At 42.0% G+C, this 23,587-nt stretch overlaps 1 protein-coding gene across 1 annotated transcript; it reads right to left on the bottom strand.

The window, feature by feature from the left end:
- Positions 1 to 3,673: 3,673 nt before the first annotated feature.
- Positions 3,674 to 23,584, bottom strand: RCHY1 (ring finger and CHY zinc finger domain containing 1). Its single transcript, XM_056111309.1, has 9 exons — positions 23,402 to 23,584; positions 15,972 to 16,091; positions 15,661 to 15,776; positions 13,952 to 14,030; positions 12,065 to 12,109; positions 11,924 to 11,982; positions 11,799 to 11,825; positions 10,819 to 10,939; positions 3,674 to 8,130 (listed from the first exon to the last, which is right to left on the bottom strand). Exons 1-9 carry the CDS (start codon positions 23,474 to 23,476, stop codon positions 8,002 to 8,004), a joined length of 771 nt encoding a protein of 256 aa, XP_055967284.1. The 5' UTR covers positions 23,477 to 23,584; the 3' UTR covers positions 3,674 to 8,001.
- Between the last annotated feature and the right edge of the window lie 3 nt (positions 23,585 to 23,587).

Genomic DNA, 23,587 nt, shown 5'->3' with positions numbered 1-23,587 from the left:
TGAATGCTGTAGCAAGTTGGTCATGGTCACACAGCAAGTAAAAGGCAGAGCAGAGCCACAAATGCCAGTCACTTGTCTCCAGAGCCTCTATCCTTTTTTTTTTGGGGGGGGGGTCACACCCGGAGATGCACAGGAGTTACTCCTGGCTCAAGCACTCAAGAATTACTCCTGGCGGTGCTCGGGGGACCATATGGGATGCTGGGAATCGAACCTGGGTCAGCCACATTCAAGGCAAATGCCCTACCTGCTGTGGTATCACTCCAGCCTCTATCCTTTTTACCATTCTGCTTTGCTGTCCAATAAGTAAATCTGTTCATGAGGAGAGGGGAGCATTACTTGAGAAGTACTGTTAAACATTACTGCTCTTACCTAAAAGAAAATTGATGACCAGGAAAGTTATTTCCCACTTGTCAAAAGTTCAAATTATTTTGCTTTTATGAAAGACCTACATTAGTATATTTTTTCCACTAAGGGAAATAAATCTGGAGACTTCGGCTCTTCCAGTAAAAGGTGAGAGGCGCAAACAGCACTCAACGGATGATTCGAAGCAGCCGTAATAGCAGCACTTCACAATTTGAGCTGCAAAAAGTGGCCCCATCACACTCCCTCTCAAGGAACTTCTCTATACAAGCTGTGTGTTTATTAAAGATGTTACTGCTCTTCTAGGTCTTATGTGTTATTTATGTGGCATGATTTGGGTCAGTTATTCAGAGGGGGCCCAAGAATGCTCAAAAAATTTTTCACATGAAGAAACTCTACATACACTTAAAATTTACATGAAAATTTTCAGAAACACTTTAAAAAAATTTTTTTTATTAGTGAAACACCATGAGGTACAGTTGTAGACATAAATTTTTGTGCTTGGGTTTTTGTTGTACAATGATCGAGTACCCATCCCTCCACCAGTGCCCATTCTCCACCACCACTGATCCCAGTACCCCTCCCACCCACTTATCCCCCCATCCCACCCTGCCTGTGGCATGGCACTCCCTTTTGTTCTCTCTCTCCTTTTGGGTGCTGTGACCTGCAAAAGAGGCATCGAGTGGCAACATGTTTGGTCTAGAGTATAGTCTCAGCATGCTTTTCCCATCCTGGGGGGATCCTTCCAATACCCCCCATTTGGTGCTCCCTTCTACATCTGGGCTGCCTTTACCGCTAGAGTGTGAAGCTGGCCTCCAAGCCATGGAATAAACCTCCTGGTATTTATCTCGGCTATTCTTGGGTGTTAGTCTCCTATTTTTGTTACTTTATGTTCCCCAGATGAATGCAATCTTTCTGTGTCTATCCCTCTCTTTCTGACTCATTTCACTTAGCATACTTTCCATGTAGTACCACTTGTATGTAAATTTCATGACTTCATCCTTTCTGATAGCTACATAGTATTCCACTGTGTAGATGTACCAAAGTTTCTTTAACCAGTCATCTGTTCTCGGGCACTCAGGTTTTTTCCAGATTCTAGCTATTGTAAACAGTGCTACAATGAACAGACAACTGTAGATGTCACTTCAACTATACTTTTTTACCTCTCCGGTGTATATTCCCAGGAGTAGAATTGCTGGGTCAAATGGGAGCTCAATTCTAGTTTTTTGAGAATCATCCATACTGTTTTCCAGAAGGGTTGAATCAGTCGGCATTCCCACCAGCAGTGGAGGGTCCCTTTCTCACCACATCAGTGCCAGCAGCGGTTGCTTTTGTTCTTTTGGATGTGGGCCAGTCTTTCAGAAACACTTTGAGGGCCAAAGAGATAGCTCAAAAGGTTGGAGTGCGTGCTACATTACCTGCAGTCACAGTTACCAACTCCATGTCTTCCTCAAGTCAGCTGCTAGCGGGCTTTCAGCTTTGGTTGTATTCCACCATCACCACCCGTTTCTCCACTCAGACTTTACACTGCTTCCATATATTGTTTCATACATTCTTTCAGTACAGTGGTGAAACACAAACCCTTAATAAAAGAAATGTTCAGCCCCGGAGAGTAGCATAAAGCACAAATGCTGCCCAATGCCCACGTGGCTGAGCACATGGGGCGCCCGCATCTCCCTTTTTGAGATGTGCAGTTTCCCATCTAATGTTAGGTGTGCAGGTGCTCTCTCCACCCTTGAAGAAGCCCGCTTTCTATCTTTAGTGCTTTACTCTCTCTTTCCCTTGCTCACCTTCAAAAACCTCCAAATAAAATCTTACTTCAAAAAAAAGTAACATGAAATGTTATTTAGAAGTTTCAAAAAATACTTTTGTATTAACTTTGCAGCGACTCCTCCCCCTCCCCCCTCCCCTCTCCCCCCGCGCCTGGCTGTCCTCACCCGGGGCCCCTTTGGGGGGGGGGGTTGAATTTCCCTCCCCGCCGCGAACAGAGCCCCCGGGCAGCGAAGACCTCAAGAACCAATCACAATCATGCTAAGAACACTCTCCACATGCATGAAGGAACTGGCAGAGGAACACAGGCATGCGGGTCCCGGGGCTGAGATCTCCAAGCCTGCTCGGATCAGGGCTGAGCATCCTCCACCCAGATCCTTCAAATTCCAGTAGGCAGGAGTCACATCCACCAACTGCCCCTGGTGCCAGGTAATCTCATCAACAGCCAAGACCCAGAGACTATAAAACCCAGCTTCCGGAAGCGCGACATCTTATTATCTCGTTCTTTGGACAACCTGGCAGGCTACCGAATGTAACCTGCCCACACGGCAGAGTCTGGCAAACTCCCCGTGGTGTACCCAATATGCCCAACACCAGTAACAATGATGGGTCTCATTCTCCTAACCTTGAAAGAGCCTTGAATATGGCACTTTTAAAAATCTCAGGGCTAAGACGAAGGAGACATTACTGGTGCCTGCTCGAGGCAGTCCTCGAACAACAGGACGATCGTGATCATGATCGTGATTAACTTTGCACTTATAATAAATTTTATATTCAAGGCGGAGGTAAACTTTGAGTTGAACTATAAAGAAAATGTGCAATTTACTTCTCTAGGAAATGACTGGATCCATGAAAAAACAATGTATGCAAAAGCAAGAATCAAAAACTCGGAAGAGGGCCACAGTGATAGTACAGTGGGCAGGATGCTTGCCTGGCACGCAGTGGACCCGGGTTCAATCCTCAGCAGCCCATAAGGTCTCCCAAGCCACAGGACTGGCCCGAAAAAAATTTAAATTTGAAAAAATGAGCACAATACTGTAAAACTTCCAAGTGCAGATTAATCTGCACTTAATCAAACACACAATAGGGAACTAGCACTCTTTTTCGGCGGTGCTGGGGACTGAAGCAGGTCTCAGATACTAAAAGACAAGTGCTCTACATCTGAGCAACATCCCGTCCAACCTGTACACTCATTAAGTCAAAATTGCATCAAGTCTAAATTTGAGGGAAAAAAAATCTAGCAGGATGAGAAGTGAGGAGAAACAAAATGTAATCAAATGTAAGACAAGTAGAATTGAGACTTTTAAGGGAATTTAAGAGAATATAAAGACCAAAGAAGCAAACCTGCTCAACGGTAACACATAATCCAGAGGACTAACTGGACAGCAGAAGAATCCACAAAAGTGAATATAATCAAGTTCATAAAATCAAGAGCTTTTGTAAGAAAGAAATGCATTTGAACATAATGCAAACGGGAAAAAAATTAAGAGCACTTAAGCAAAGGTGACTATAGATAGGAATGCCAATAGCAGTTCAAGGCATATATCATTTCAAATTAATTTATTTATGCTTATCAAGTGCCAGACACTTAAAAACAGGATTTTATCTCCTTAGTAATCACATTTACTTCATTAACAAATGTTTTATAGAATAAACATGTACACAATATAAATTTTTGAAATTTTTTTAGGAAGCAAGCATTTAAAAATCTGATTCATAAACATACCACTTCAAAATTGAAAACTAGTATCATACAGAGCTCCACAAACTTAAGACAATAGAAACTATAAGAGAAAAACATAAACAACTGTATACACTCTTCTTTAATAATAAAAGGAGTCAAAGAGCTTCCATGCACCAAGAAATTTATAAACATACTGAACTAATTATTTTGGTTTTCAGCAATGCTGAGGGATAGTGTCGGGGCTAGAGCCACAGGCAAAGCAAATGTCTTACCTTTGTATTCTTTCCCGCCCTGAACTGATTTTTTTTTTTTAACGAGTATAGCACTGTAGCACTGTCATCCCATTGTTCATCGATTTGCTCAAGTGGACACCAGTAACATCTCCATTGTGAGACTTCTTGTTACTGTTTTTGGCATATCGAATACTCCATGGGGAGTTTACCAGGCTCTGCCATGTGGGCGGGATTCTCTCGGTAGCTTGCCGGGCTCTCCCAGAGGGGCAGAGAAATTGAACTCAGGTGGGCCTCGTGCAAGGCAAATGTCCTACCCACTGTTCTATTGCCCCAGCCCTTTAATGAGTATAGGTTAGATAAAATTCTGTCACAGGGTAACCTGACTCTTTTAGGGAGGAATTATGTTGTGCCCAATTCAAAGACAGTTCTACCATACCTAAGGCCAGATTAAACACATTCCTATAAGCTTACAGGGAAAAAATCCCTTAATAGGAAAGATAAAATTATCTGCAAAAATGTAAACAGCAATGATCACTGGCAGATGAGGTTGGTTTTTATATCTTCTTTTCTTATATCTATTATCTTCAGAAATGATAAAGGTTATTTCTGAAGTCAGAAAAAGTTAAACAAACATAATAGTACCATTGTCACTGTGTCTGCTCATGGGCAATAAATTGATAATGCGTACCTGAGAACTAAACCCTATGAGCAATTTTATCCTATGTACACATATGATAAAAGTTTAATTTTAAATTAGTAAAAGATGAGCAATAAGGAAAATAAAAATGAACTATTCAACTACTAAATTTTTATGTACGAAGTCTCTCAAAATCTTATTCTACTGTACTCAACCTTCTGGAATGTGGTGAAATGTTTGCATGAGAAGACAAAGTAACAATGGTATTGCAATATATATAACCTTCTACACACAGAGTGGATTCACTGGATAGAGGGATGATTCACTGGATATGGGATGGAATAGAACAGGCTACAAAAGATTTTATTTTACTACTCAAAATGGCACACGAAAATTCTGAAATTTTTTCATTTAATAGTTTCGGGCTTTGGTTGGTTGTGAGTAACTGAAACTATAAAAAGCAGAACCACAGGCAAAGAGGGATCACTCTACCCATTTTAACTGCCACATACTGAATACGAAGAAACTTCTTATTGTGGATGAGAACTGATGAACAATTTTAAGTACTGGACAGCCATGTAGAGAAACCCTTGAAAATCGTGGGTAGAAATCCTGAAGAAACTTCAAATTTTCTAAAAACCTTTTCCAGCATATAATTATTATAAGCAAATTAATATATATTATATATTCTGTATTATTTTGGACAAATTTGAAGTTGAACATATAATCTAATTTTAAAGATTTTACAATTGTAAAAACGGAAGGTCTAACAAGTCATGTGCTCCTCCACAGCAGATGACTTGGCTACTAAGGTAAGGATCCACCAGAGTTTGGAGTTATTGATTAGATTTGGATCAGCAACTACAACCTTTACGCACATTCTGTATATAAGCCCAGAAAGTTAGATTTTGCCTTGTTTGTAATGCAAACACTGAACTCAAGCTTTTGAGTACTGAGGTATCCACTTCAAAGGCTTGAGTACACATCAGTCATAATAAAAGAGGCCGGTCACCACCCCTCATGAGAATCCTTTGTTCTTTGATAACTATTTGGACCACTTGTTTTTCATCTTCAGAAACTTTAAATTCTACTTGAAGTTTAGAATTCACCAAAGGAGCCTAGGACTCCCTAGCCCACTCACACCTCCAACCCCAGTAAAACAGAACTGTCAGGCATTGTGTATGCTATAATTTCACTGTTATGGCCCAGGGTGTGCTATGTAATTTGCAGATCCTTTACTTTTTTAAAGCTTTCCATGTTTATTTCACTTTTACAATATGAAGAGCATACCGTCATGTCATTACAATAAAACCACAAGAACTAGTCCAGTTTTAACAGTGATCTGGAAAGGGGAGAAGGCAGGAAGTACACTCACCATGGCCCAAGTGAATACGCCCAGAGATCTCTGGTCAACAACAATACAATCAACAGGCTGAGACTGGAATAACTTACTTGGTCCTGTTATCAAACCTCTGAATCTTAATGCCTTCATTTATAAAACAAAGACAATACCTACCCCAAAGAATCATTACAATGACTAGCACCAATACACAGCCCTCAAAAGACAAAGTTTTATTACCATATATTCTGTCTCCTATTCAAAGATGCAATGATTCTGATTAAAATCAGAGTGTGCTCAACAGTCCAAGAGTATGTTTTACATACTGGACATCTGAGTCTGACCTCTGGTACCACATGGGTCCCCTGACTCCACCAGGAACAACTCCTAGGCAGAATTAGAAGCAGCCTTTGAGCACTGCCAGGTGTGCTCAAAAAACAAATAAATTAAAGAATTAAAATTCATAAAAATTAAAACTAAAGATAGGCTAACTAGGGGCAGGAGTATGACTGAGTTTCTCAAGATAGCAGAAATTATGATTTTTTTAACAACTAGTTATACGTTATCTATATAGTACCTGGTATGAATGGCAACACATCACCTTCCTTCCCCAAACTAAGATTAGCAGCACTGCTATGCCCAAGCCAGGGAAACAGACACAGGGAGAAAGAAAGGAACAGAGCACGAAGATTAGCAGGCAGATAGAATAAAGGTCTGGGGCGAGGAACGTGGCTCAGGAATGAGGCCCTGGACTGACCGCTAAGCATATGCATTGCATCCAGGGGGACTGGGTTGATCCCTGAGCACAGCCAGTAACAAACGCAAGCCCAGAGCCAGAAGTAACCCACAAACACTGCCAGGTGTGGCCCTAAAACAACACCACCTAGAATTTAAAGAGTAGCTCATTAAATACCTGACTTGAATTAGTCTTTGGAGAAATAATTTTAGGCAACTTAAAATTATTTTCAGTGCTGATGGTTTTACTTAAGGCTTATAAAGCTCTATTATTTTACATTTTTCCCAACCACTCTTATAAAAAGAAAACCTCAAGAGGAAAAGGAATTTTCTCACAAGACCGAATCTATTGTCCCTAATGGGCCAAACTAAGTAACCTTGGGGGGGAGGGGAAGTTCTATAAAACACTATTGCAATATAATTTTATTAGCAGTTATTAGATCAAAATTCATTTATAGGATCCAAAGGACTGTCTTAGAAAACCTAAAGCATATGTAGACTTTAAGGATAGAACATATTTTCATTACAGCACAAATCAAGAACATTAAGAATTTGGGGCCAGGGCAATTGTATAGAGGGTAAGGTGCTTGCTTTACACATGGCCAACCTGGGTTCAATCTGTGGCACATGTCTCATGTCCCACCAGGAATGATCCCTGAGCACAGAGCCAGAAGTAAGCACTGAGCACCATCAGGCATGGTCCCATAAACCCCAAAAAAGAGAGACTCAAACGTAGTTCTATGAAGAACCAGAAATGAATTCTGTGAACATAGTGTCACTTAAAGCAAGGGTCCATAAAAAGTATAATATAGCGATAGTACAAAGGGTAAGGTACTTGTCTTGCATGCGGCCAACACAAGTTTACTCCTGGTAACCCCTATGTTCCCTGGACTCCCAGTAGGAGTGATCTTTGAGTACAGGAGTAGGCCCTAAATATTATCCACTGGGTATGGCCCCAAAACAAAAAAAAAAGGTATAATATACATCTATAGATACGAATTTCAGCACAAAATGTCATTGGTTTCAAATAACTGACACGGAATTTTCCATCAAAACACAAGTGCAGAGGTTATCATTCAAGACAGAGCGATGATAATCCTACAGAGTTCTGATAATATGATTTTATGCTGTGAAACTATTACAAAACCACATCAATTATAATGCATAGATTCTGACACATTATGAGAACAGGGTAATAAAGAGAGCAAAAATGCTGCTTTCCAGTGCAGTAAGTATAGGCTGGTCATTGCTGGTCTAGTGAAATTCTACATCCTCCAGTTTGAGCGGTATTGTAGGATTCACAAATATTACACTTCATGCCTAATATATGAAACTGAACTGTTGATCTTCCATTGCAATCATTGCAGAGAATCTGAAAAGAGACGAAGAAAAATCAAACAGATTAAACATTAAAATTACAAAATGGCATGGCCTGCTGAAAATAACTCATTAAGACCACATAAATATATAAAAACATATATGCAAATATATGTATTTTCATTAAGTAGAAATGTATTTTTTTTTTGTTTGTTTTTTTTGGGGTCACACACGGCAATGCACTGGGGTTATTCCTGGCTCTGCACTCAAGAATTATCCATGGCGGTGCTCAGGGAACCATATAGGATGCTGGGAATCGAACCTGGGTTAGCCGCGTGCAAGGCAAATGCCATACCTGCTGTGCTATTGCGCCAGTCCCCAAGTAGAAATGTATTGATTCTGAGGACTTTGAGAAGTCATTCAAACACCTTTAATTTATTTATTTTTGTCTGTTTTTGAGTCATAGCTAGTGGTACTCAGGGCTGATTCCTGGCTCTGCACTCAGAGACAACTCCTAGCAGGCTTGGTGGGCCATACGGGTTGCCAAGGATTGAACCAGGTCGAATGCGTGCAAAGCAAGCTCCCTACCTGCTGTACTATCACTTTGGCCCCAAGATTGCTTTTATTTTAGAAAATGAAAATGTGGATTTGAGTTATTTTACAATAGCTTCCAAAGTGTATAAAAAGTACTATGCCAAAAATAGTTAACAGACATAGATCAATAACTATACTTACAATTCAAAATAGCATACATTTTAGATTGTTTTTAAAAAGTTCTTAAGACATAATATGTGACATAGCTTGTCCATTGAAAGTGTCCAGTTCTTTATAGTATATCCTTGGGGCTATACAAATGTTACCACCATCAATTTTAGACCATTTTTACCACCCCTAAAGAAACCCTATACCCATCAGTTATTTTCTAATCTCCTAGCTCTAATTAGGCAACTTACTTTGTGTGTTTAGCACATATTCTTATTGAATTTACCAAGTTTCATTCAGAACTTGGAGTTTTCTACTTATTATAGAGTGACTATTCTCAATCTAACACCTGCTTTCTCTCACATGGTTACCAATTAATTACTCTATTTTCAAGTTATTACTCCTTTTTCATTTTTAAGAGCGCTCTGAAAGAGAGTAATTCTTCTGTTGAATCTTATTGTCATTATTGAGATAAGCTAAAGCTTATTGAGATGCGTCTCACTGCAATAAACTAAAGTTTCTTATTCATTCTTAGGAACTACTTTATTCTTTGGCTTTATTTGAATTTCCTGTATTTCATGAATTCTTTCCAGAAACTTGAGTCGACATAATTTAAAATACGGTTAAAGACAGGACTTGAATAGCATTCCCTCCACCAGAGTGTCCGCTTCCCTTCATCGTTACTGGGTTGGTCCCTTCCCTGTACCCCACCCTTGGTAAGCTCTGTAGACTAATTTAGGAACTACTCTTTTGGACTTTCATGCATTTTGAGGCATGAGGATTCAGAAATTTAGTGTATTACACCAAAAGATAACAAAAATATGTTTTGTCTGTATAAATAGGCAAAACTTGTTCTATTTAGGGGATTGTCAAAGTCTCTGTGAATAATAACAAAATATACATAAACACAATACAACCTCTAGAAATAGACATAATGATTATCGGGTAAGTAAGTAAGTAAAGGCCCTCCCGTTGATCATCGATTTGCTCGAGCGGGCCCAGTAACATCTCCATTGGAGACTTTGTTGTTTCTGTGTCTGGCACATCGAATACGTCACGGGGAGCTTGCCAGGCTCTGCCGTGCGGGCGAGATACTCTCGGTAGCTTGCCGGGCTCTCCGAGAGGGGCGGAGGAATCGAACTCGGGTCGGCCATGTTGGCTGCGTGCAGGGCAAACACCCTACCGCTGTGCTAAAATATTTTAATTAGTAACAACGTAATGATCCAAAGATTTCAAATTTAAAAATCTGCAATAGAATTAGAAGGGCATTAAAAGCCTTAAAAACAAAAAAATTCAGCTTTAAAAATCAACTAGCATGGGGGCTGGAGCAATATAGCACAGCAGGTAGAGCATTTGCCTTGCACGCAGCGGACCTAGGTTCGATTCCCAGCATCCCATATGGTCCCCCGAGCACTGCCAGGAGTAATTCCTGAGTGCATGAACCAGGAGGAACTCCTGTGCATCGCTAGGTGTAACCCAAAAAGAAAAAAAAAAATTAACTAGCATGTTCAATGTTAAAATTTTTTTTCTAGGCTTTTGGGCCATACGTGGCAACACTCAGGGATTACTCCTGCTCTGCGCTTAGGAATTCCCCCAGCTCGGTGGCCCATTCCCCCTCGCATGGCATGCTGAGGGCAGCCTCGGGCAAGGCAAGTGGCCAGCCCTCTCTGGCCATAACATTTTAAATAACTGAAACAAAACAATTAAACAAAACAAGTCAAGTAAGACAACAGGCAAATAATTCACCTCTAGTTGGTTATTGGACCGGCTCTGGCAAGTGAAGATAATTCAGAATAAAGTTTCTGCCTGCCACCTAGTGTTGGAAAACCTGCACAAAAATACTTCTTAACACTTTCCTTTTGGGGGGGGCTTTTTTCAGTTCACTGTAACTAAAATTTAGAGATTACTTTAACCTTCCCAAATAATCATTACTGTCACTTTTGCCAAGGCAGTATTTTTAAGAAAGATTTCATCAAAAGGACAAAATTAACAAGAGTATCAAAAAGAAAGCTGCAAAGTTTTAAACAGTGTTGATACTCACGTCCACAGTCATGTTCTGATATTCTGAAGGCATGGGAGTCTGTGCTACTTCATCGTCGAGCTGTCTCCAGTACCTAGACATATCTAAAGCAGAATGCATACATAACGGACATCTGTAGCCTCTGGAGGAGATAGAAAAGAAAAAAAAAAGGTTGTTTTCCAACCCTTAAACTGAGGTGCACAAGATGCATGCTAACTGGTAAATAAACCACCCTATTTTCTTTCTAAACACTGAAAAATTTCAACTCTGAATCATTAGAATACCTGCACATCAATTGGTCAGACACAATACATTTGTGGAGACTAATCAAACTATTCCTATCTCATTTTAACAGCCTTCCCTCCCAATCAAGTCTCAGCTTTACTATTCAATATTCATTTTTAGTCACCATAAAATTACAAAGTTATTCATAAGTGGGCTTCAGACATACAATGTTTCAGCACCGATTCACCACTGTCAAGTCAAGTCTCAGCTTCAGATAACCTAATCTCCTTAGCTTTCTCTGAAGGTCATCATCATACTAGACAAACATAATTACTTAGGAGTGTGAGTAACATGACTCAGCAGAAACTCTGCTCCATTGTAAACATGACCAAAAACTGAACACAGGATCTATCTCAGGTTGTGGGAAGAGACAGAGCTCCAGAAACCTGGAGATAAAGCACCTACATACCTCAAGATGCTTTGCCAGACTACTCAAGATATATATCAATGCTCAATCAGTAGCAGCACTATTTGCCTGCCTCAAAAAAACATCTTACAAGTAGATTTTTTTTTTGGGGGGGGGAGGGGAGACTACAGCGGTACTCAGGGCTTTCTCCTGGGTCAGCGCTCAGTAATTACTCCTGGAGGCTTGGGAGACCATATGGGATGCGCAGAATTGAACACCCGGATAGGCTACAGACAAGGCAAGCATTCTACCTGCTGTATTATGGCTCTGGAATCCTCAGTTACAATTTAAATCCCATCCAAATACTCACTCTTTCAACATTTCTTCATAACATGTTCTGGGGGGGAAAAAAATCCACAACATTATTTTTAGTACAGCAAAACTTAACTCCAATATTTTAAAACATTTTTGAGAGAAAAAAATCAATTACCTTACCTATGTAAAAGATGCCCACATGGCAAGACATGAGCAACAACACGGGATGTATGAATGTCCTGTCAAGAAAACATTACTATTTATATGAAGACAATATAATTCAAGTGCACGTTTCCAGAGATAAAGGGTATTTAAGCTTACCTCCAAACATATTGGGCAATTCTGTCGGGAGACATTTTCAATACACTGTTAAATAAAAAGTCAAATTACCAAAAGCGTAACCAGCTGAAAATGTCAGATATAACAATATTATTAATAATAAAAAGCTTAAAATGAAAACAATAAGACCAATCACTAACTATAACTACTTCAGGTTTTTCACATTACCTGAAACAATAAATTGTTCAATACATCTTAATCATACAAAGCATTTCCAATTTACAGGTAAGTTAATTCAGTGATTCAAAATTTACCAAAGATGCAAAGAAAATGGATGCTTGAATACCTTCCCTGTAAGTGTTTTAGGTCATGGCTAAGTTACTTTAAAATATTGACATTCCATATAGAGGTGTTTCATTCTCACAACTCTACAAAATACATATACAATTATTAAACCATTTCATAAATGAGGTTATCTGAAGCCTAGCAAAGCAAAATAACTTCAAAGTTGGGGCTGGAGAGATAGCACTTGTTTGGCACACAGCCAATCTGGGTTTAACCCCTGGCATTCCAGATGGTCCCCTGAGTACCACCAGATCCTTGAGTACAAAGCCAGGAGTAAGCCCTTAGGTGTGGGCTTACTGGGTGTGGCCCCCAAAAAACAAAAAAGAAAACAGAAAAACAAAAGACAAAAATATATAGTTTAAAAGACAATGCAGTAGGGAGGGAATCCCTTGAAATGAATCTAAATTACAATCACAGCCCCACCAATTACTTTCCCTTAAGATCTTGGACAAGGAACTGGAGAGAGAGCTCAACCAGCTGAGCACATGCTTTGTATGCAGGAGGCTCTGGTTCGATCCCAGTATTGCATGGTGCCCCAAATACCACTGAGCACAACGCCAGAGGTCACCTGTGAGACCACTAAGTATGGCCCCAGAGCCAAAAAAGGAAAAAAAAAAAAAAGATCTCAGTAAGCTTTAACTTTTTAATTGTTTTTGTTGTTTTGCGGCCACACCCAGCTATGCTGAGGGCTTACTCCTGGCTCTGCTCAGAAAGCACCTGGTAGTAGTTCGGGGGCTAATATGCTTACAGGAGGTCAGTGGGGTTGGACACATGCATGGCAAGCACCCTAGCCCTGTGCTATTACTCAGTCAAGGCATCACTTCTTTTAGCCTTCTTTTTTCATGATAGAACATACATATTTTTTTAAATTTAAGATGCAGTTCCTATACACACATCTTATCATCTCTGGAATCACAATCTTCTAAGGGTATTATTTGACTGATGTGGACAGATATTTTTGTATCTGTAGCCACACCTGGTGGTACTCAGGGTGTACCTGAGTACCTGACTTTTCCCTGGCTCCATGCTTGGGGTCACTAATCTGGTGACCTGAATGAATTTTGGTTGTGTGCATGAATATGCATGTGTGCATGTGCGTGCAGAGACACGACACATGGTTTGAAAATCCCAAAGCACCACAGAAGTACTGTTTATGAAAGATTACTAATTCCTGAGTAATACTAGGACCATTTGCTTTCCATGCAGGAGGCCTGGATTCAATCCCCAGCAGTTCTGTACCCAGAACACCACTAGGAGTGACCCCAAGCATGAAGCCAGGAAAAAGCCAGGTACTCAGGTACACCCTGAGTACCACCAGCTGTGGCCACAGAAACAAAAACATCTGTCCACATTACACTGTCAACAGTATGCTAAGACTGATACAAATATTCTTACATACTATAGAGAAGAAAAGAAATTATAGGAATACTGAGGCATGTATTTTAGAGCATCTACTACTTAAAACTGATAAAAATAAGTGAGTTATGTGACAGTATCTGAAAATCATTCTTCTAAATATATCAGAATTTAAGCAGGTTTAAGAACTTTATAAAACTTCTAAAATTATGCAAATTAAATATATACCTTGTGCTTCCCTTGAAGATTTATAGCTAGGCATAAGTTACATTTCAAACAGTGGAAAAAATCTTCCTTTGGACCAATCCTAAAAAATACATAAAAGTCAACAATTAGACTGACTGCACCATAGTAATAATTTATTATACATAAACTTACATGCACTATAAAAGACTCACATGAGACTCACATCAATTATAGGAAAAAATAACTACAATAGCAGTCTAGAGACATTGATGAAAAGATGGGTCAAAATCTAAAAAAAATTTTTAAATAATGAACGTGAGCTGGTAACTTTGAGCAACTTATACATGAAACTGGAGATCAGAAAGGTGAAGACAGAAAAAGCCGAGAGCATAAACTCAAGGAGTCAAGAAACCAACAATCCCAAAACATAAGCAACATGAAGAAAACTAAACCATGGAACACCACACTCCAATTGTCCAAAATGAAGAAAAAGAAAAAGATACAGAAGAACAAAGAAATACAGATTTCTCACTGCAAACAGTATACGAGTATACAGTGAAAGATTTTCATTTTCATTTTTTAATATTTTTTAACCTATATATTTTAATCATAGTACAAAGCTGTTCACAATTGGGTTTCAGTCTTACAATGTTCCAACCTTGTATGAAGCAATCCTTCACCAGTGTAAATTTCCTACCACCAATGTTCCCAGTTTCCCTCCCAGACCAAACCCAGCCAATATTTGTGGCAGACATTTCTCCACTCTGGAGAAGCTCCTGTTCTGGTTTTTGGGAAGGGTTTTTATGCCACACCCAGCTGTACTCAGGGCTTACTCCAGACTCTACGCTCAGGGATCACTCCTCTAGGCTCAGGGGACCATATGGGGTGTCAGGGATTGAACCTAGGTGGGTCATATGTGAGGCAAGCACCCTACCTACTGTGCAATCACTACAAACCCTCATGTTCTCTTTTGAACACTTATTTCTCTCTCCCCTCACATCTTTCTAAGTAAATTTCTTTCAATAAAATATCTTCACTAAAAATATGAAAAAGTAAATAAGACCCAGAGCAATATTACAGGAGGCAGGGCACTTACCTGCTTACCTGACCCAGGTTCTACCTCACCTGGCCTCCCATTTGGTACACTGAGCCTGACCATAAGTGAACCCTAAGCACAGAGCCAGGAGTAAGCCCTGAGCACTGCCAGGTGTAGGACTCCTCCCCAAAAGAAGGGAAAAAAAAATATATATATATATAGGCTAGAATGTTTGAAGTGCCAACAGTAAGAGAAATCTAGGCCAGAATACCTGATTACCTGACTACTTTGCTGTGAAGATTTTGTTTGCTTGTTTGGGATTTTTAATTAAGGCACCCCCAGGAGTTCTCAGGGTTTACTCTTGGCTCTATGCTAAGGGATCACTCCAGGAGGGGCTCAGGGGACCATATGGAGTGCTAGGGATGGAACTCTGGTCAGCTGCATTCAAGGCAAACATCTTGCCCACAATAATATCTCTCTGGCCCTTGCTTTTCAAAAAGCGATAATGTTTCACAGTGAGTCAATAAAAGAGAAAGAATGATTGGGACCAGAAAGATAGTATAGCACCGGGTTCAATTCCCAGCATCCCATATGGTAACCTGAGTATTCAAGTGACCTGAGTTTATACATGTAATTGTATTTCAATAAAACTGATTTTTCAAAAATCCATTATTGTCCTGATACATTAGGAAAAAAGGTATTTTACATACAGTACCTACAAATTCCACATTTTTCACAATGATACTGCTTCTTGTCTTTGTCAAAGAGGTGGCATATACTACAGTAATATTCTCCAAATAACGTGCTGCATTCTTCACAAGTCTGTTGGGCCTAAAATGACATATGCAATTAGGAAGTGAAATAACTTTACAAAAATTACTACTATTTGAATATCCACAATTTGTTTAAAGTATATAGCTCTGCTTTTATAAATTCTTAATCAAAGCAAAGATATTATTTATTCTAAAAGTTAAAAGTTATCACAGTTGCAACATTCTCAATTAGAAATGTATCATAAAATCTTACATGTTGAATTTTTTCACAGTTTATGCACTGCACTTCCTTTACTTTAAAGCGATCTAGCTGATGATCCTCTTGGCTATCATGACACAACCGGCAAGTATAAAGTTTTTCACAGCAAGGTGCCTAAACCCAGGGAGAAAAAGTTATAAGAATCAAAATAAGACAATTTTAAATGCAAAAAGAATTGATATTTTTTTCCTTCCTCTCCTGGAATAGGCCAAAGACTAGAAGCAACGAATCAGTTGTTAAGCATCTCCTAAACAGACTACAGCTCACCATTTCTTGGCATGTTTTAATTATTTTCTTCGGCACTGTTATATGTCTGAAGTTTAATGCAACCTCCTAGTTCTTAAAAACAAAGATTTACAATAGATGAAAATCCTTAGGAACAGGTCAGGATGGGAGATGGGTGCAGAAAGTAGATAAAGGACCAAACATGATAACTTCTCAGTGTCTGTATTGCAAACCATAATGTCCAAAAGTAGAGAGATAGATTCAGCTGAAGAGAAGAACAACATGGAGGGTGGGATCCACAGATCCTGAAGGGAAAAAAAAAAAAAACAGGTTCTAAAAAGAGCCGAGATCATTGGGAAGCCCCAGATGGGGTAGGTACCGCATCCCGCCTCCCCCCCAGATGGAACCCCAGTGACCAGAAGCCTCTACAACCACAGCTCGAGTATGCGGGAACTAGGACTTTTCCTCAAAACCGCGCGGCCGCTCACGTGGCCGCGCGACATCTCTCTATATACAAAGTGATCCATGGGAAGTAAATGACCCAACGTTTCTCTCTCAAAATCATAGTTAAGTTTGGAGCACGGCCACAGCCCCAGAAACACAAGGACTTAATGCAGAACCCGGAAGCTTGGAGCAGAAAAGTGAACGGACCATGTGTTAATCCAGGCCATCAAGTCTGCCGGAGGAGAAAGGGTGTTGCCCCATTCGCCCTCTCTTCTCTGGAAAGAAGGATGGCGGCTGCATGGGAGCCTTGTGGACAGCAGGTATGAGCTGGGGGAGTGGGGGCGACTAAAACCTCATGGGAAGGGGGGCGTTCCGGTCCGTCCTTCACGCCCTACCGAGGTCACCAGTTGCCCCCCGCAAGCGGCTCTCCAGCACGGCCACGGCCCCAGAAGCACAAGGACTTAATGCAGAACCCGACAGCTTGGAGCAGAAAAGTGAACGGACTATGCGTTAATCCAGGCCATCAGGTCTGTCCGGAGGGGAAAGAGTGTTGCCCCAGTCACCTTCTCCTCTCTGGAAAGAAAGATGGCGGCCACATGGGAGCCTTGTGGACAGCAGATATGAGCCGGGGGAGTGGGGGCGACTAAAACCTCAAGGGAAGGGGGGCGTTCCAGTCCGTCCTTCACGCCCTACCGAGGTCACCAGTTGCCCCCCACGAGCGGCTCTCCAGCACGGCCACAGCCCCAGAAGCACAAGGACTTAATGCAGAACCCAGCAGCTTGGAGCAGAAAAGTGAAAGGACTATGCGTTAATCCAGGCCATCATGTCTGCCCGGAGGGGAAAGGGTGTTGGTCCCTTCCGCCCTCCTCCCTCTGGAAAGAAAGATGGCGGCCACATGGGAGCCTTGTGGACAGCAGGTATGAGCCGGGGGTGTGGGGGCGACTAAAACCTCATGGGAAGGGGGGCGTTCCAGTCCGTCCTTCACGCCCTACCGAGGTCACCAGTTGCCCCCCGCAAGTGGCTCTCCAGCACGGCCACGGCCCCAGAAGCACCAAGGACTTAATGCAGAACCCGGCAGCTTGGAGCAGAAAAGTGAATGGACTATGCGTTAATCCAGGCCATCAGGTCTGTCCGGAGGGGAAAGGGTGTTGCCCCAGTCGCCTTCTCCTCTCTGGAAAGAAAGATGGCGGCTGCATGGGAGCCTTGTGGACAGCAGGTATGAGCCGGGGATGTGGGGGCGACTAAAACCTCATGGGAAGGGGGGCGTTCTGGTCCGTCCTTCACGCCCTACCGAGGTCACCAGTCGCCCCCCGCGAGCGGCTCTCCAGCACGGCCACGGCCCCAGAAGCACAAGGACTTAATGCAGAACCCGGCAGCTTGGAGCAGAAAAGTGAACGGACTATGCGTTAATCCAGGCCATCAGGTCTGCCCGGAGGGGAAAGGGTGTTGGTCCCTTCCGCCCTCCTCCCTCTGGAAAGAAAGATGGCGGCCACATGGGAGCCTTGTGGACAGCAGGTATGAGCCGGGGGTGTGGGGGCGACTAAAACCTCATGGGAAGGGGGGCGTTCTGGTCCATCCTTCACGCCCTACCGAGGTCACCAGTTGCCCCCCGCAAGCGGCTCTCCAGCACGGCCACGGCCCCAGAAGCACAAGGACTTAATGCAGAACCCGGCAGCTTGGAGCAGAAAAGTGAACGGACTATGCGTTAATCCAGGCCATCAGGTCTGTCCGGAGGGGAAAGGGTGTTGCCCCAGTCGCCTTCTCCTCTCTGGAAAGAAAGATGGCGGCCGCATGGGAGCCTTGTGGACAGCAGGTATGAGCCGGGGGACTGGGGGCGACTAAAACCTCATGGGAAGGGGGGCGTTTCGGTCCGCCCTTCACGCCCTACCAAGGCCACCAGTTGCCCCCCGCGAGCGGCTCTCCAGCACGGCCACGACTCCAGAGCACAGAAACCAATTTCTTAACTATCTGACTTTCAGTAGAAATACTTCCAGGGTCAATAAGTAAAATAGCAGAAATCCAAAACCAACATATAATTCTTGAACCCAGCTGTAGAAAGCAAATCACTTCACAATGCTTTGTCAGCATGTCTGATTCGGGGGGGAGGGGGGTAAACTCTAAATAATAGTGGTGAATCTTTTATTGAAACAGTGAATCTAATCAAAGCAGATAGAGTGTTAACTAGAATTCATCTGCCTCACAGGGACTGGGAGGGGTGGGGGGTGGGGTTTTATTGGGGTTCTTCATGGTAAAAAATAAGTTTTGGTAAAGGGAAATGTGCTTGATATTTGCATGACTGAGACCTAAACCTGAAAGCTTTGTAACCTTTCCCATGGTGATTCAATAAATAAATAAATAAATAAATTAAAAAAAAAACAAAAAACAAAAAACAAAAGTAGAGAGATAGTATGGAGAATCATGTCTGCCATGGAGGCAGGGGGAGGGTGGGAAAGGGGGGGGTATACCGGGTACACTGGTGGTTGGGAATGTGCACTGGTTAGAGGGATGGGTGTTTGATCATTGTGTGACTGTAACCCAAACATGAAAGCTTGTAACTATCTCACAGTGATTCAATAAAATTTAAAAAAGAAAATGTTATTACTTAGCCATTAGCTAAAATACCTCAAATAAAATTTAAATTTTGCTAAAAGAAAATCCTTGGACTAAAAATCTTACACCACAACACACTTAACTCATTCCCAGTCTCACTGGCAACCAGGAAACTTCTCAGACATCTTCAGACAATGTATCCCCTTAATAGTAAATAAAATAAAGATTACAATTGAGCTCATTTGCACTATTCATCAGTACACCTGATAATTTAGGATGGAACAAATATAAGTCACACTCTTTGTTTTCATGATTAGCAAAGGCAAGTTGCCCACCTAAACTAATTCTCCCCTTCCTGGGCACATGACCACCCATCTATATGTAGCATGGTCCTCAGACACTCTGGCTATTAGTTTTCAAGTGATCATACCGATCATACCAAAGTTCATACCAACAAACCATGATAAGAAATCAAGGCCACTCTTGGCTTGGATTATAAAATAAGCCTTCTTCTCCAAGCTCCCTTTACATCAGATAAAAACTGAGCATGGCAACAAATTTGCTGAAGGCTACAGGAGCTACAACATGGGGAAAAATACAAAGAAGAAATCTTGTCCTGGTGTAATGCATCCCCTGATCATGTAACCTAACTACTCATCTTGTATTGATAGGAGAGAAGAAACAACCTTTTACTCTTTTTTTTTTAAATCATTGGATATGTGTTATAAATTGGGATTATCATTTACCATTTTTATTGAGGTATCAAAAATTTCAATACTGTTGATTATACTTTTCATCATTCATTATTCAAACACTACACCCATTACCAGACTTCTGCTTCCTTCCCCAGTGTACAAAACAAAAAAGCTGGTACTAAACCCTAAACTAAAACTTATGTTTTTCTAATTAGTTCCTTTAAAAAAAATAGTTAAAAGCCAGTGTTAGAATAAATGCTTTGATGAAAAATAACTGTTTTCCCCTAAAAGAGCCAATGACTCATTTCTGCTTCCATAACCAATCAATTTTGGTTGAAGTGCATAAAACAACTTTAGCCTGAAAGAAATACGGAGCTGGCTCTTCATAAAATTAAGGATCTTCTCTTCATATTATACCAAAATTCAACAACTTATTGGTAAGTTGTTAGTTGCAATATAGATTATTCTCCTGTTACATAAAATTCCACTGATCTGGACTTTGAACAGAACCTTTCAATCAATATGCAATGGTCACTGGAAAAGATTACTTCATGTAGATCTTACAAATGTTCACACACTGGACATGTAATGTAAGGAAAAATCACACTCACTAATATCATAATTCATTTCATCAGAAAGCAGCTTTAGGTACTAGAACTTTTAAGCCACTCTTAAGCCAAGTTTTCAAAAATTCTAATTTTCACTTAAAATCATAAATCTTTAATCACTATTTTTCCTACATATCATGGTTTCATTTCCTTCCTTTTCAAGATGATACTCACTAAATACCTGTCTGAATAATTATACTTCAAGTAAAAAATGTTGCACAATGAAAGTAACAACTAGTTTGCAATCCAATTGTCAAAACTGTTCCTCAGGACAACCACCTAAGTTTTATTTTGGGGAGGTGGGGGGCATACCTGCCAATGCTCAGGGGTTACTCCTGACTATGTACTCAGAAATCACGTCAAGCAGTGCTCAGGGGACTATATGGGATGCCAAAGATCACCCTATCTGCTGCACTTTCTCCAGCCCCAGACAACCACCTATTTTAGTCTGACAAAGGGCTTGACGTAAATGTCCCACTTACACAATACTGCATGAACAATGCAATAGCAAATATTTAAATACTGTCGTGTTTGTATAATACATTCAGTCGTCACTACTTTGTCCTAGTTTGCCAGCCGTTTTCCTTACTGCTTTTCTGATAGTATCTTAGAAAGCCATTCTGATCTCCAAAAGGCTCCTAAAAGGGCCTCCTCCAGGAATCCCCAAGACATCCATTCACTTTGAAAACCATTATCTTAGAACAAGAACTGAATCCTGTTTCTAACTTAATTGCAAACATGAAACTCTCAATCACTACCTCTTCTTCCCACTCATTCCAATTCTTGCCTTACACACACCCTACATTTCTTCTCTTTTGTTTCTGGGAATAACCAAGCACTGCTCAGGACTTACTCCTGCCAGTGCTGGGGGGGAACCACATGTGGTGCCTAGGATGGGGTTGGCCACATGCACGGCAAGCACCCTGTTCACAGTACTATAACTCCAGCTCCTCTTCTCTGATGTTCCACACACTCTCCATTCCAAAATCTCAACTTCTATTAAAAGCATTTCTCACCTAGTTAACCTTATAAGGAATTGTGAATACAGCTAGAGAGCCACCGTACTAACTGGTACCACTTCCAAGTCCTAAAAACTAATGGAGAGTGTACCTTTCTACCATGTTCCACATCACCCACTGTTCCAAAGAGCACAGAACCTAGGATCTAGATGATTAACTTTGCATCTTCTTTTGGAACCTAATACTCTGTTGATGACCCTGTTTCTTATTTCACTGCAAATACAACTGAGACAATCCTCCCACAAATTCGATCAACATTTGGTGAAAGTATTGATGAAAGAACCTCAATACTGTCTTCCTTCTGCTAGAGTCTACAGTCTATATTTTGATCCAAGACCAATTCCTCCACTTGTCATTAGCCCCATCTTCTCTTCATCTATTTAGTAAGAGTACTCCTACAGTTTTCCCTCTCCTTCCTGAACTATAAAATATTATCATTTTACAGGGTCATTTCCAAGATTATACAAACATGTCGCAATACCTCTGATCTTAAGGAGGGGGGGAGGGAGAGAAGAATCCTTTATCTCCCATTTAAAACCAGAGTTTCCACAAGTCCCCCAAATTGCCTACAACTGCTATTTCACTTTCACTAAGCCCATTCCATCATTCCATCTTGAACCTAACCCAAGCAGGCCTTGCCCCAATTTCTCCATTGAAAATCCTTGTCAAATCACCAGTGACCACCTCTACAACGCAAGCACTTGTGTGGTATGAAGTCAAAGAGTGGACGTTCAAAGGCTGGGGCAAAATGTTGAATTCAATTTTAGACCTCAAGTTTAAAAGAACTTTTTTGTGGAAATGGAATAATTAAAAACAGGTTCCATTCCCTACACAATTCTAGACGAGAGCTTCATCCAAGAGGTGGGAAGTTCACTAACAGATGTGTGTGTGTGTGTGTGTGTGTGTGTTCTGTTTTAAGCTGTCCTCGTATGCCTCATCCTCTTCATCAAGGTGGGACTTCGCTCTGTTCTATTCTACAGAGGGCACTTACAGAGCATCCCTGAAATCAATAATTGATGAAGGGGCAAAGTTAAAGAGGTAAAGGCTGCGGGACTGCAAATTTCAAAGCTTTCCTAGCCAATTTTCCAACTTCTGGCTCGGGAAAAAAAAAAGAAAAGAAAAGAAAATCTGCCAACTCGAACTGGATGGATGCCACTTCCAGATGGACCTGGATGGAGGATTTTTTCTTTTCCATCACCACGTAAACACAACGTAAGCACAGGCAGGAACCCTTTCCCAGGCATGGTTCCCAACTGGGTGGCAGCCGCCAGCGGGGCCTCACTTGCCCTGCTCCATGTATTTTCTCCTTGGCAGGTAAATGCAGGAGCGACTTCCTGCAGAACCTGAACAAGGCTCACGACTCTTCCCCGAGTGGATCCCTCGGCTATTATTTCATCATGCACCAGGTCGGGGCGAGGGCAGCCCCCACCTCCCTTGGCGAGCGCTACATTCCAGAAACCCACGGGGCAGGTCGGGGACACGACACGCAGGCCCGGAGCCACAGCATCCCGGGCGGGCTGGACCTGCCGGGCACGCGCGACACCCGGGTTCGATCCCCGGCGCCGCGGAAGGTGTTTCCCCCACCCCCACCCCGAGCATCTCCCCGAGAGATCCTTGAGCACTGAGCCAGGAGTAACCCCAGGGCATCGCCGGGCGTGACCCCCTCTCCACCCCCCACAAAAAAAGAGGGGGCGGAAGGGTGGCACTGTGCCAGCCCATGCTCGTGTACTTTAAAACTCTCGGGAGAACAGGGCGAGCCCCCGCGAGGGAGAACATCCCTTGACAGACACAGTTTCCAACCACACCGCGGAGTCTAACCCCACGCCCCGCGCGCCGCGCCCCGGCGGAAACGCCTCCAGAGCGGCCGCCTCCGAAGTCGTCACCTTCAGGATACATCCTCTCTCATAGTGCTCGCAGCCCCGCCGCCCGGCGCCATCTGCCACGACCGAGGCCGCCATGTCCAGCACCGGCCCACCGGCTCCTCGGACCCCGGCCCCGTCGGGAAGGAAAGCCACGCCCAGAAGAGCAGCGCCGCTCCCGCACGCTCGCTCCCTCGCTCGCTCGCCCAC

Source organism: Sorex fumeus, unplaced genomic scaffold, assembly GCF_029834395.1.
Source record: "Sorex fumeus unplaced genomic scaffold, SorFum_2.1 ptg000013l, whole genome shotgun sequence".
Taxonomy (NCBI): domain Eukaryota; kingdom Metazoa; phylum Chordata; class Mammalia; order Eulipotyphla; family Soricidae; genus Sorex; species Sorex fumeus.
The sequence above is the reverse complement of the archived record's forward strand: the minus strand, read 5'-3'. Positions and strand labels throughout refer to the sequence as shown.